Source organism: Columba livia, chromosome 1, assembly GCF_036013475.1.
Source record: "Columba livia isolate bColLiv1 breed racing homer chromosome 1, bColLiv1.pat.W.v2, whole genome shotgun sequence".
Taxonomy (NCBI): Eukaryota; Metazoa; Chordata; class Aves; order Columbiformes; family Columbidae; genus Columba; species Columba livia.
In genome coordinates, this window is record NC_088602.1 from 99,117,961 (window position 1) to 99,131,835 (window position 13,875).

At 36.3% G+C, this 13,875-nt stretch overlaps 1 protein-coding gene across 11 annotated transcripts in view; it reads left to right on the plus strand.

Annotated features, from left to right (window-relative positions):
* CASK (calcium/calmodulin dependent serine protein kinase) overlaps positions 1-13,875 on the plus strand; it is a 210,326-nt gene that overhangs the window by 160,055 nt on the left and 36,396 nt on the right. For all 11 annotated transcript variants that reach the window (XM_065069882.1, XM_065069924.1, XM_065069896.1 and 8 more), the window contains 3 exons: positions 5,520-5,597; positions 6,899-6,979; positions 13,603-13,791. In XM_065069882.1, coding sequence (XP_064925954.1) covers positions 5,520-5,597; positions 6,899-6,979; positions 13,603-13,791 — 348 coding nt within the window. The remainder of the gene's footprint in view (positions 1-5,519; positions 5,598-6,898; positions 6,980-13,602; positions 13,792-13,875) is intronic.

Below are 13,875 nucleotides of genomic sequence, written 5' to 3' on the forward strand. Positions count from 1 at the left end.
TTTTTAAGAATAGTAACATTCTGTTAATTAGCTATATAATGTTAATTTATGTTTGTTATATGAAGTTTTGTTAACGTATCTGTTGTGATTGTTAAGCTTTTTTAGAGTAAGCTCTTAATTTTGATTTTCTGTGTAGCAAATGCAGCAGAACTGGTGCTGAGGAGTGAGACTGCGAAATAAAGTATTCAAAAGTTTGTTAATTCCAAAGGTTACAATTGCTGTCGCATTTTACAACATTAAAAAAAAACATATATTGTGAATTTTTAACTGTTACATTTGTGGTTATTGCTGAGTGAAATTGCTGGAGCTTGAGCTACTGGGAAGAGGGGGCAGAGTTAGTTACTCTCACTTCACAGTAGAGTGTCCCAGCAAAAAGAAAGCCCATACAGATGTGCCCATTAGGGCACATACAGATTTTGCCCTGCTGAAGATGTGTTGGTATTACATGGAAAAGCATTCTAGTGAGGACAGTGAAGAACTAAGGACTTAAAGTTGCTGGAAGACAACAGCATTGAAAACAGCCCAGTTTTCTGTGATTAAAATTGTGTAGCTAACTGCACATAAGTAATGTGTTCTGTACCACAGGAATGTGTACAGCCTGGCTGTAATTGTCATTAGTGTTCACTTTATTCTGTGACGAGTGCAAACAGGTTTTGTTCAGAGTTTTCTTAAACATTTCATAAAAAGTTCATGTAAAGTTGTCTTGGATTTTTATGTGCTGGGGAACAAATGTTCTTACGTGTCTAAATGAAACCTCTAAATTCAGATGCTTTCAGAGATGAATTATGGAGCTGTAAATTCCTTCTTCTGAATTACTTCTGCTATAGCTATTGTTTAAGTGCAAAAAACATTTGAAAAAACATGTTGTTTTTCAGGATTGCAAAGAAGGTAGGACTACTTCACCAGTTCTGGTGCATTAATGCTTCTATAAGCTTTCCTCCTCTTACCAGTGTCTGTTGTGTTCTGGCAGAAATCTTCTGATAAACTTCTGTAACCAGTAAAGACTAATTGTTGTTAGAGTTAATATGATTTTTTTAAGTAGGCTTAATAACATAATGCTAAAAAATTCTTTCCAGACTGAACACACAATTACTAAAATTGGAAATGAGGGATACAAAATAATATCCTGAATTCGTCCTTCTGTTTGTATGAGTGCATACCAAACAGGAGACAGTTTAGAATCAGGCATGCTTTTTTTAATATTCAAAAAAATTATGTGAATGCATTGTTGAAATGGTATACTGAGAAAATTAAAACCTAAAACAAGTACTAAGAGGTACTAATACTTCCCTTGTTTCTGGGTTTGCTTATTATTACTTCACATGTTTTTAAAGTTACATATCTTGGTTATGTTCTTATTTTTGCTTTGACTACATAAACTTCTGATGCAATATTGTACATAATATTATTTTAATTTGTCCTAAGGCATTAGAAATACATAATGTCATGTGAACCTGAACAAGATAAATGGTTCATGGGGTATTGCTGTGTATGTACTTATAGATTTGAAAACAGTCTTGTCATTTTACTGTCTAAGTGTGTAACAATTGCATTTGTCTTGTGCATTGCAATTTGTGCCACTACTCTCCAAAATAATTCAGTGTTATAATGCATTATACCAGAGAGAAATTGCGTGGCCTGAACAAAAGGTTGTTTCTAGATGAGATGTGAAAATAGACACTGAGACACTTTGGTAATAATACTGTTTATCTCCACTAGGAAATTATTCCATTGCTAGTATCAAATGTCAGTAATAAGTGCAGATGTTTTGCTGCTGAAAAGGGATTGAAAACAGTTTTAGGTCGAGACAGTTTTCACCGTCATTTCAAGAACCACAATTAAAATGTAAGGGTTTGTGTCCCATCTGTAAAAAGACAAAGAAACTTTGGCATGGTGAAAGCCACAGTCAGCTCCTATTGTAAAAGTAATTCAGGGCACAGAGATGGTAACAACTAGCTGAACATCTACAGTATGCTTTAAAAATATTGTACGGGAAGTTTTTCTTCATATCATGTGAAAATCTTCTTTGACCATTGATAACTTCACCAAAAAAAGATCTTTCACTACTGCTAGTGGCTTCCTTTAGGATAATTCATAAAGCACCAGTTTTATTAAGATAGATATCATTTTCCAACAAATTACAAACTAAATTATTTGCACTGAAATTGTAAAGCTTATTCGGTAATTTATGGAATACGTGGCTAGGAGAAGCAATTTTAATTATGTAGCCTGGTCCCATTGTAAGCTAAGAACTCCACGAATTGAAGTATCCCTTTTCAAAAATGTCTGTTTCTGATTTTTGAAATCTCCTAAGAGAGTAAATCAATTACATTTTAATTACCTGCCATGTCAATATTTGTGCTTTAATTCTACTCTGAATTTGTCCTGACTACTTCCTTTTACTTGCATCTTGTGATAGTTTTGTCATTTAAACAGAATTCCTTTATGTTATCAAACTTCTGTCTTCTTCAAGCGTTTTGTAGTATGCTGGGGGAGAGAGATGACTGATCTTTTTGGAAAGCTTTTTCTGAGGCCTCCCTGCCTCTTGACATTCTTCCACTATTTTGAACGATATACTGTGGCACGCCACAAACACATGTAACAGTCTTATTCCTCAGTTGCTCTTCTCACAGTGGTGTGGGCATTTGACTGTAGTCTTCCCCGGGAGAAACTCATAGGTAGCTGACTTGATGCTTTCTGACTGGCTGAGATTCCCCCTTCCCCTTGCCAAGAGAGTTCCCTCTCTTCTAAGTATTACATGTATTCTTTGTTCTTAGATGTATGATCTTTTATTTGGGCAGAAAATATGCTTCTCTTTTTCCTCACATGCAGAGGTTAAAGTGATAGTAACCCAGTTAAACAAATGAAAAATTGTATTTCTTATTTTCTTAATCTAGTATACCATCATGAAATATTCCTGATTTTAATGAGGGATTTACCATTTAAAAATGCGTTTCAAGTTGAAGAGGTTCAAGTTGCTTTTCAGATTCATTGAGGGGTTCATTTGCTTCTTGGTTTTTGGAGTTAGGGTTGAACAGAATTTTAGAGAAAAATGCATTATGTATGTGGTAAAAATAGAACATGGTGTTGGCTGTTTGCATAGTTTTCCGTTAGATCTTGGAATGAGTGTCTTCTACTGTAATGAGTTTTGGAGGAAGAGTACATGAGGAGATTCTCTAGAAGAGATCTGCTCGTGCTACTGAAGCTACCAAAAATACATCCAAAAATACATCCTTTCTCCAGTTGAGGCTGTCTTCTACCTCCAGGTTCAACGAATGGATCGCATGGCTTGGGTGATACATAGGCTTTAAGCCTTAATGCAAATACAGAGCTTTTTCTTGTAAGTACTGTCAGGGTTGGAAGCAAATCTCAGTAGCAGTTCTGGAAGATGGAATTAAAGTGCCATGCCTCAGCAAAAGGGTGCTAGAGAAAAATAAAGGCAGCCTTGTTTAGTCTGAACTTTGCCTTGATTTTTTTCTAAACATTTTCAGAGGCACTTTGCTTCCTACTTTCCTTTTTGCCTCTCTCCTAATCTCAGAAGATAACTTATCCTCTCCCATGATAGTGAGAAAAAAACTGTGTGTGTAAACTGCCAGTTGTTTTGGATCACAATAACATAGCAACTGGAGTGAAACCAGCAACTTCAGTGACTTAGCTTATAAACAATTGCTAGAAATAACTAATAAAAATATTTTCATGCTAACTTCAGTAATTTTCTTAATATTAAGCAGGATGTGTGTGTGAACCTTCTAGAAAAGTACCTTCAATAATATTCATGTTGGGTATCTTGCGTTTTCAACAGCTTCTGCTGTGCTTTACTCAGTACACAGTACTTGATGGAGTTTCTTAACAGGTATATAAATGTGATACTTAATAATTTGGGGATGCTGGAGTTTGAGTACGTTTTGTTTACTTATTTAAGAAAGGGTAAAACCAAGTCATTGTGTATGCAATGAAAGTATCTCCTGAACTATAAGCTAGTAGAAAGCTTTTATTTTACTAACTTCAACAGTGGTCAAGGCTGCTTAAACTGTTGAGTAGAGCAGCGTTTTGGCAGCACAAGGTGAGGTGGTTGGATATGGAAGAAACTGATTTATCTTGACTTTTCTACTTTTGTGTAACTGTCCCGTGGGCAATGTTTTTGGAAGAGACATTGTTTCCTCTTTTTGTATTTATTTGCATATGGACTTGAAATGTTCAACATATGCATTAAATTGTTAAGAAACACAAGTAAAATGATTATGATATTGGATTGCATTTATTGCAATTTACATATCTCACGTATCTGAATGAGTTTTCATATGGGAAAGAGAAGGCGGCACTTCTGTACCTTGACAAGATGCCCTTTTTCAGGTATCTAAGGCCAAACAGCAGAGCTGTGAGCTTCTCAGAGGAAGGCCCTGAGCAGCAAAGGTTCCTATCAGCTCATCCTTTACAGTGTTAGGATTGCTGAAGATGTTGGGTTCCCTTGTGTATTTTAAATGTTTTTTACATACGCTATGTTGAATTTCAGTTGAATTTGGGGTATTGTGAAAGTTGAGAGATTCTATAACTTCCCTGGTCAACTTATCACAGTGTTTCACCACCCTCACTGTGATAAAAATTTCTCTAATATCCTGACAATAGTTATTTGTATCTTCTTTCTAACTTACATTTCAAAGAAGTAGTCTAACATAAATAAGAAATAATTATAGGCATGACCATCTCTATTTTGTTTGAAATGTACACCAAATGCTTTTTATTTGAAAATAGTACTAATTACAGTCTCTGTTTATTCATAAGTATACATTTGTTCCTTTGTAAAACGTACAATCTGTTAGGTTTGTATGAAAGAGAGCCTGAAAAATCTATCTATAATTTGAAATTTAAGATAGAACTTTCTCATATTGCATTTTGCGTAGTTAAAAGGGGTTTAAAAGATTTTTAAAAGAAAATAATTAACCTGGGAGGTTTACAATTCCCTACTTAAATACACTGGCATTCTTCTGTCCAATAGAAATTCCTTGTAGAATAGAAGTATTCTTTTTTGTGAGGCTTCTGTAGCATTCTGAGTTCAAGAGCATTTTTGCCATATTCTGAGGTTTATTTAAACTACTGTTTGGAAAGTCTGATGACTGATCTGTTGAGAAAAGTGGGGTATGCAGATTAATTTGATTTTGTAGCAGAATGTATGATTTACAGCATTTATTCAAGAGTCAGAAGATCACTTCTAGTAGAAGAATATAGTTTCTGTAAATCTGTGGAAAAAGCATTAGAGGTTTGTAGAACCTCTTAACCTCTTGAACTTTCCCATGTCATCCTATGAACTCTGAATCTATGGCACTGTTCAAATCAGGAAATGTTTAAAAATGAAAAGCCAAAACCCTAAGCTGCTCGATTTTGTATACAAAACATCTGTGGGACTCGAAGTTTAATAATCATCTTAATCATGGTAACATAAGCGGACTATTGTTAGCGCTCATCATTACTTTATATAAAGTAGCATATGATTTCAGTAGTTTGTTTTCTTGCTATTTCAGCTGTATGACAAAATAAACACAAAGTCTTCACCACAAATCAGGAATCCTCCAAGTGATGCTGTACAGAGAGCCAAAGAGGTAATGGCTGTAAAACGTTTTTACTTTGAAAGTTTGATTGTGTTTGAAGTGGAACATTTGTTTTCTTCATTAAGTTACTGGCATGAATTCTGGCTCAGAATCTGAATTATTTCTGGAATTCTACCATTGCTTACTTAAGTTACATAACATGTTGCATAAACTTGCAGAATTCCATTATTCCTGTAAGGATTATATATATTACTCAGTTTCGTCATTGCTGTAGCAATGGCAGTCTTGAAAGGAGCACTCCTGTTGGGTAAACGCAGTATCTTTCCTGTTCAGTTTATATATTACTTAGTCACAAAGGGTTTTGCTTTTAATTATCAGCTATTTAAACAGAAACAAGTTTGTCATGGATAGTTCTAAGAAGAGCAGACCTAGAAATGTGGCCCCTGAAGATAAAAGATTAATAGACATGGATGTTCTTAATTCTTATATCTAAAAAATAGTATTTGATTTGTTTATTTATTGCAAGTAGTTAAAAAAATAGTTGTATCATATATGATCAGTAAAAATAAGTACAGTTGTTGGGGGTAATGCCAGAGGAAAACTTTGTTTATAAAGCTGTTAAAACAGAATGAACAGGAAGACTAATAAAACACTTTGCAATAACTTGAGTCACACTGATAGACACTGCAAAGTTCTATTCCACAAAATTTCCTGGCAGTTACTCCTGGGAGGTGCTTTCAGAAGCAAAATAATCTGCTTTTGTTGTCCAAGAAGTTGCATGTGAAAAATAAAGGTGAAAGTATTAGGTTGCAGGCAAATGCCTTCTGCCTCCTCCTTCCCTGAATAATAATAATCTGAAATACAGCTCAGATTTTGTAAAACCTGGAGCTTGGAGGTGGGATACCAGATGGACCACATACACTTTATTTAGTTTGTGGAGAGAAGATTTTATGATTATTTTTAGTTCTTCTTCAGAACTGAGTGTTTTAACAAGTTGAGAACATGTGTGAAAGTATCAATTGTTGGTTGTGATGTGTGTCACATATGTTAGAGCTTCATTTCTGTGTCCATATATTTTATTTAGCTGTTGGAGAAATACTGTCAACTGAAAAAAAAGAGCAACTGTTTACTTCAGTTTTTGCTTTAATCTCTCAGAAAATTGGGGCGAGGTATTTTATTCTTCTAACAGAAGGGGGGGAGCATATTTTCCTAAACCCTTTCCTGTCGAAAACATTATTTTGCATAATCATTTGGAGATGTTCTAACTGACCAGTGAGGGTTTTCATTTGTTTGGTTAATGACTTTATTTGAAAGAAAGATACTATGGGCATTTTTTTCCACCTGTTTTGCAGGTATTGGAAGAAATTTCATGTTACCCAGAGAACAATGATGCAAAGGAGCTAAAGCGTATTTTAACACAACCTCATTTCATGGTAAGCAAATGCTGCTCTTGCTGGTTTTTGATGGGTCGGTTGGTTTGTTTGTTTGGTTTTTTTTTTTGTTTTTTGTTCTTTATATGAGAAAACTTCGGTAAGTTCTCCCTAAAATCTGCAGGTGGTGAAGATGCATAAAGTACAATATACCTATTAATAAAGATTTCTAATCTGCTGGTCTGGCAAAATAGTCTCTATTACTACTACTATTGGTCTCTGTTACTGCGCTGAAAACTGTCAGCAGCTGGAGTAATCTAATGACGGAGCAGTTTAACTGCCTTTTTGGGGAGAGCTGTGTTGCACATAGAAAGAAGAATTAATCCTTTTGGATATTCATAGGTAGAGCTGGGGTCCTCCTTTTTGTTCCCCAAGCTCTTCTTAGGATAAAGGTGTGTGAAGCCATTGCAAAGTAAGTGTTTATTTAACAGTATTTTACAATAAATCAATAGCTTCTACAGTCTAGTGAATTTGTGTTACGTATCAACTCCTACTGTGTCTGTTTCACAAACTTGATTTGTGGACAGCGTCTTAAATTCACCTGGTTCAAGTGACTGAAGTCCAGTCTTTTGAAACTCCTTAAAGGATTTATTTTGTTTATGCTGTGGATGAAGTTCCTAAGTTCAGAAACAGAAGTGTGTGCTTAAACCTGCTATACAGTGTTGTCAGCTTGAAATAATGAATTTGACTTTACCTAACATAAAGATTATATGCAGGGGGCTTTGTGGAATTTGCTCATCTGAAAGCTGAATTACTGTAAGTCTGAAGGATAAACCTAATTTCCAGGAAAGAGTGAGCTGAAACCAACCTCATATTCAGGTATAAGATGAACTCTGAATAGCTGCATGTCCCAGTGTGTTCTTTTGATGGCCACTCTAGCTTTGGGTGCATTTATTTCAGTACTTCAAATCAGATCAGGAGTATGTTTTTGAAGTGAATCTCCTGATTGTCCCCTTACAGTGCTTTGGCTTGTATCATGTAAGAGTCTCAGAGCATGCAAACTAGACTCCTTTCAGATAAAATTAAACTCAAGGATGTACACCAGAAGATTCGCCAGTGTAATCCAGCAGCTAATGGGCATTCAGTCCACAAGGCAAAGTGAAAGCTGGTCAGAAGTGTTATAAAAACTCCTGCAATGCGTTAAGTGTGAACATCAGGTCCTCACTAACCCAATTGTTTTACTTGTCGATCCATTCCTATTTCACTGAACTAATTGCTAATGCAGATATTGGCTTTTTATGTTGTATGCAGCAACACAATGATATGTCATTGCCTGAGGTGATACCTATCCTAAAGTCTGTAACAAACCTGGTTCAGCATTTGACAGGAGTGCTTGCTTGAAATGGAAATAAAACAAGGTGGAATGGTACTCAGACGTATTGTAAGAAAGTTTTTTTTAAAAAAAGGGAGGGGGGCAAACAAGAACATTCACTGGTACAGAAGTTCTTTATTTGGAATCTGACAGTTTTTTTTTTATTTATCTTTTTTTTTGCCTAGTTACCACACAGCATTGCAAAAACATTAGGCACTGTGGAGAAATAGCAATTTTTTAAGTATAAATTACTTTCACAGTAGGCACCAATAAAAATGATTGGCATATAAAAATTTAACCTATCAAGTCAAACAACAGGAGAAGTGAGTTGTAAATCTTCTTTTATAGGTATCTCTATTTCCACCTGATATCCTCATGAATTTAAAACCAGAATTATTTTGCTGCAATGCTATAAAAGGTATTTTTTTAATAAGGAGTAAGCCACAATTCCATAACAAGTGTTTTTGACAACGAGTAATTTCAGTAAGTCTGTGGCATCCCAAGCTAAATCACTAGTTGATGGAGACCCATCCCTTCTCCTCACATTTCATCCTCTCCCTGGCAGTTGTTCCAACATTCATCTGACACTGCACTTCTGTATTGCACTGTGCTGAACTACTAGAAAACTGCTCCAGCAAAACAATGATCTGTTGAGCAAAAAGTATTAGAGACAACCAGAATACTGCCAGAGCCAGAATGAGCATGGGGACAGAAACATGCAGTCTGGGATAGGGAGGAATGGCAGAAACTTGTAAAGCAGCACTTAAATCAGCACATGTTGCTGTGGAGCCTGCCTTTAGGGTGCAGATACCAAAGAGACTCAAGTGTCAGAGGCCACCTCCTCCTCTCCCATCATTCCCACTCCTGCTCACAGATACACCTTTTATAAGGTTGCAGACCTTACAGAATTATTCTTACATATGTGGCATTCTGCCACTTTCCTTCAGAGCCAAAGCCTTTAAAATAGGTACTCTTTGGAAAGGAAATAGTTGTATAAAAGAATATTGTCAGCCTACACTCAATGTGTTAACCACATGTTGTAGAGAGCAATACTCTGACTAGTAATTTGCTGAGCTCTGATACACCGAAGCTGAAGCAATAAGGTGTAACAAGTAGGATCGTGTCCATTAACACCTGTATGGTAACAAAGTATTTTACTATTATTTATATTATTATCTAATTGGAAGACAGTGGAGTATACTGTTTCATTTACTTAAAGACAGTCCAGGGGTGTCAAATTCATTTTCGTCGGGGGCCACATCAGCCTCACGGTTGCCTTCAATGGGCCAAATGTAATTTTAGGACCGTATTCCTACATTGATACAGTCCTAAAATTACATTCGGCCCATTGAAGACAACCGTGAGGCTGATGTGGCCCCCAGCAAAAATTAGTTTGATATCCCTGGTTTAGACTGTGTATAGACCTTTACAGAACCAGAGCTAATAAAGTGTGCATTTGTGAGGACCCTTACTGGTACCGAGATCTTAGAGTTCAAAGGTTTTTATTATTTGAGTTTTGTTTTGCCTTTTTGTGCCTTATTGGGTGCAGAAATAAATTATGAATTTAGACTGTACATACTTAACATTTTAATTTAAATAAATGTGTGTAAATTTTGCATTAAAATCTCTCAGTAAGTAATTAGTTTCAGAATTATTTAAAATATTATCAAGTACCTCATTTGTTGTGTACAAATTTCAAGGAGCTCTTATTCCATTACACAACTTTGACTAGTTTTCCAAATACGCCAGTTTTACCTGTAAAAGGCTCTATTATAGATCTTTAGTATGTGGCAGCAATTGAAATGTTTGCTGTACTAGGAGACTTTTACTTAGTTCCATATTGAAGTTTTATCCATAATCATGCACCTTCTGTTAAGAGGGTTAATTTAGCATTCCAGCTTGTCCAGTGGTTGCACTGGGGGCTGAGGGCAGCTGAGCTGAACCCCTGAGTGATGCCAAATTACACTAAACGACAATATTGCAAAGTATATACATTTTAACATTACTACATAGTGTTACTACTGTGATTACAAATACAAGCTTGAGGTCTAAGTGACCCGGGGAAACATTTGGTTTAACCAAGTGTGCAAATCTTACCCAAAAGCGTCCTTTTGGGTGGAGAAGAGGCTGTCGACTGATTCCAGAAGTCTGTTATGCTGTTTCCTGGACTTCTCAGTGACGGTGTCTTCCCTAACTTTCCCCTGTTGTTAGGGTATTTTATACAATTTTCTATGTTCAGGTGGAGCTTCAGTGACTGTAGTCATACATACCTTTGATATAGATTGGTGTAAAATCTCTTGCTTCAACTTTTAAGGTAAAAACTTCACCACGCTTGTGCAAGGGAGCATAGGCACATGCTGGAGGCGTGTATCTTTTGAGATGGAGGTGTGTTTTGGCATTATAATGAGCAAAGTTCATCGACGGGACAGATTTTGACACATCTGCTGGCTTGAAACTAGCATTTTGGATGGAATGAAACTTTTATCTGTTTTAGTTGACAGCAGCTATACCATCTGGTTCGTGTACCTGCCTTTACACAGGGCCTGGCCACGCTATCTCCACACCGCTCTGCTCCCCTGTACTCCTTAGTACCGGCACACTGGACTCCCACGCACGACCATCCAAGAGTGCAGCCGGGTTGGGGGCAGGAGGGAAGCCATGCAGAGCAGATATCTTACTGCCACACAGCTGCCTTGTATTCTGAAGATGTGGATATAACTTTATTCTCAATAAGCGTATCCTCGATAATTTGTTTCAGTAATTTGCCCTCTCAGTAATTATTCCACATCTTCCTACACTGTTCTTTGCAGACAATGATTCTGCAATGTAGTAGAAAGCAGTTGTTTTCACTAAGCTTCAGCAGGAAAAGGAAAAGAAAAAGAGACAGGGGAAAAAAATCTAAATCATGGAAATTGACAGAAGTGCACGAAAAAAAGTATCCTTAAAGAAAATCCAATAGCGGTCTTGTTTTCAATATTAAAACTGAGCTTGCTGTCCTTTAACATACAGTCTTTCTGAATTGGTGTTAATTTCTGTTAACACCTTCAGAAGTCATCTAGTATAATTATGAACCTTTACAAATGTTCAAATTACCATATTGTAATCTCCTTATGAGGTGTATGTTATTACTAAAAATACAGTAAAAGCAAGGCAAATATTTGATGTGAAAAAAATGTAAGGCCCTGAATTACATAAGAGATGTAATATTAAACCATGGAGAGAATAACAGATATGGGCAGGTGCATTAAGTTAAGTGGCTTGGAGTAGATTGAGCTGAAGGAACCACAGAAGATCATCCTACTCTGCTAAAGATTGCTTGAGCACAAAACCACGACACCACACACTCCTAGAATGGACGTTTGCTGTGTTTTCTGTAACAGCCAGAGCTAAAGCACAATTGCACATGGATGCTCTTGTCTTTGGGACAACTGCAAACAGTTTTCAGACACTAGAATGAGAATTAAGCTCAATCCCTAAACCTCTATAGGAGTATTAACACATAAGTTTACACCCATATAAATAAAATTAAGAATTGCTTTAATTGAAGTGGTTTAATTTGCATATATGGTCCAGGTCCGTAATGTAAAATGTTGCTTCACTAGTACAGACTAATGAAGAGGAATTGTTGCAAGTTTGAGCTTTATGATTGACAAAATACAATTAAAAACAAAATGCAGATACAAGTTAGTATTTACCTAAAAATAGTATTTGTGTAGTTGGGCTTGAAACACTGGAAGAATAGGTGGGAACGTGGGCACAGCATCGCTAGTTTAGGGAATTCCATTCCATTGTAACAATGCTGAATTCCCAACTATAGTTTGAAACTGATTTGAGGAAAGGGAACTTAAACTGTTTATGAAGTTCTCTTTTATAACATACTACATTTTAGAAGTGCTGCCTTGGGAGCAAATTTAGGATTCCATTTCTGCCTTTGATTCCACTTCAGAAATATATCTCATGGGTGGGGGTTTTTTTGTTGTTTTTTTTTTTTTTAATTTAAGTTCTGCTTAAACAACTTCATTGAAGACTAAGGTGTTGCAGAGTCAGATTTCTCTGCCAAAACAGTTCTAGATGGTCAGTCTCAAGCCTTGCATGGTTGATGGATTTTGCAAGTTGAGAGCTATGAGTATTTAAATTAAAATTAACAAGAAATTAACTATAATATAGATTGACCTCACTGCAGGTGTGCCTGATATCTCTGTTATTGTAGAGATGTTGGTAGAGCTAGGCTTGTTTTATCAATCCTTATCTGAGAAACTCAGCCATTGGGGTAGAGAGGTGGGATCTATCTCCGGTCCTTGATGAGTTAGTATAAGAATAGAACTATTATGTTCACATATAAATCACATTTAGTTTTTGGACAGAAGCAATCTTGCTAAAATAAACTCATTATTTAGAGTTGAATGCAAGTGTAAAATGGATGTGATACAGGGCTCTTAAAGATATCTTGGAGAACAGTGGAACGTCATACCATAAAAAAGCCTAGTACTATTGAATAGTGCTTTGCAAATGTTTACATTTTATCCAACTACTATCTCAATACTATGTTACACTTTTTACAGTTCTACAGGGTTCATGTTTTTGCTCTAACTTAGAGTTCTTACACAGCCAGTTCTGCCTATCAAAGATATGTAAATACATTTAATCAATTATGTGTTGTAACTTTCTTTGCATGAAGAAACAGGGAAAAATTAATGAAGTAGTATTTGAACAGTTTGTGGATTTAGATTGTCATTTTTGTCAGTCATTTTGAACCCAGTGTGGTTGCGCTGGGTCTGTTCTCTAGGGGAAGGGGAGAATATGGAAGTGATTATGCTAGTAAACAACAAAAAAGAGTATCTCATTCTTTCAGTAAATACCAATCCGCAGTCTGTCTTTATTGGAATGTCATACCATGGGATGTGAATAACGTTCTGTTTTACTGGGGTAATTATTATAGAAAATTTTGCTCAGAAAGGTAGCTTGCTAAATCTGTGTCTGGGCACATAAATAAAGATGGCTTAATTCTGACACCTTGGAGGTGTCAAGTAGATGGGGAGAGGGAAGAAGCGTCATTCTCATTGAGGTATCTGCAGTAGAAAATTGGGTTTACTCATGCAGATTTTAAAGGCTAGGTACATGTGTGTGCATTTGCAGTCTGCTGAAGTTTATCATAGCCTCCTTCAAGGGAAAAAATCCTATATAGAAAGTGAGGAACAAATATCTCAGATTTCCTTTAATTCCTAAAAAGCTTAAAAAATACTTACAAGGAATGAGTGACAGGGGCATCAGAGATGATGGAAGTCTGATATTTTGTTGCTGTAATCTCCTCTAGGCCTTACTTCAAACTCATGATGTAGTGGCACATGAAGTTTACAGTGATGAAGCGCTGAGAGTTACACCTCCTCCCACCTCTCCATACTTAAACGGAGATTCTCCGGAAAGCGCCAACGGTGACATGGATATGGAGAATGTAACACGAGTTCGACTGGTGCAGTTCCAGAAGAACACAGATGAACCAATGGTACGGAGGGAACCTTGGTATTTTTCTTGACTCTGTACTGGTAAAGACCAGTATTAGAATGATTGTAGTGACAGTTGCTGCAGC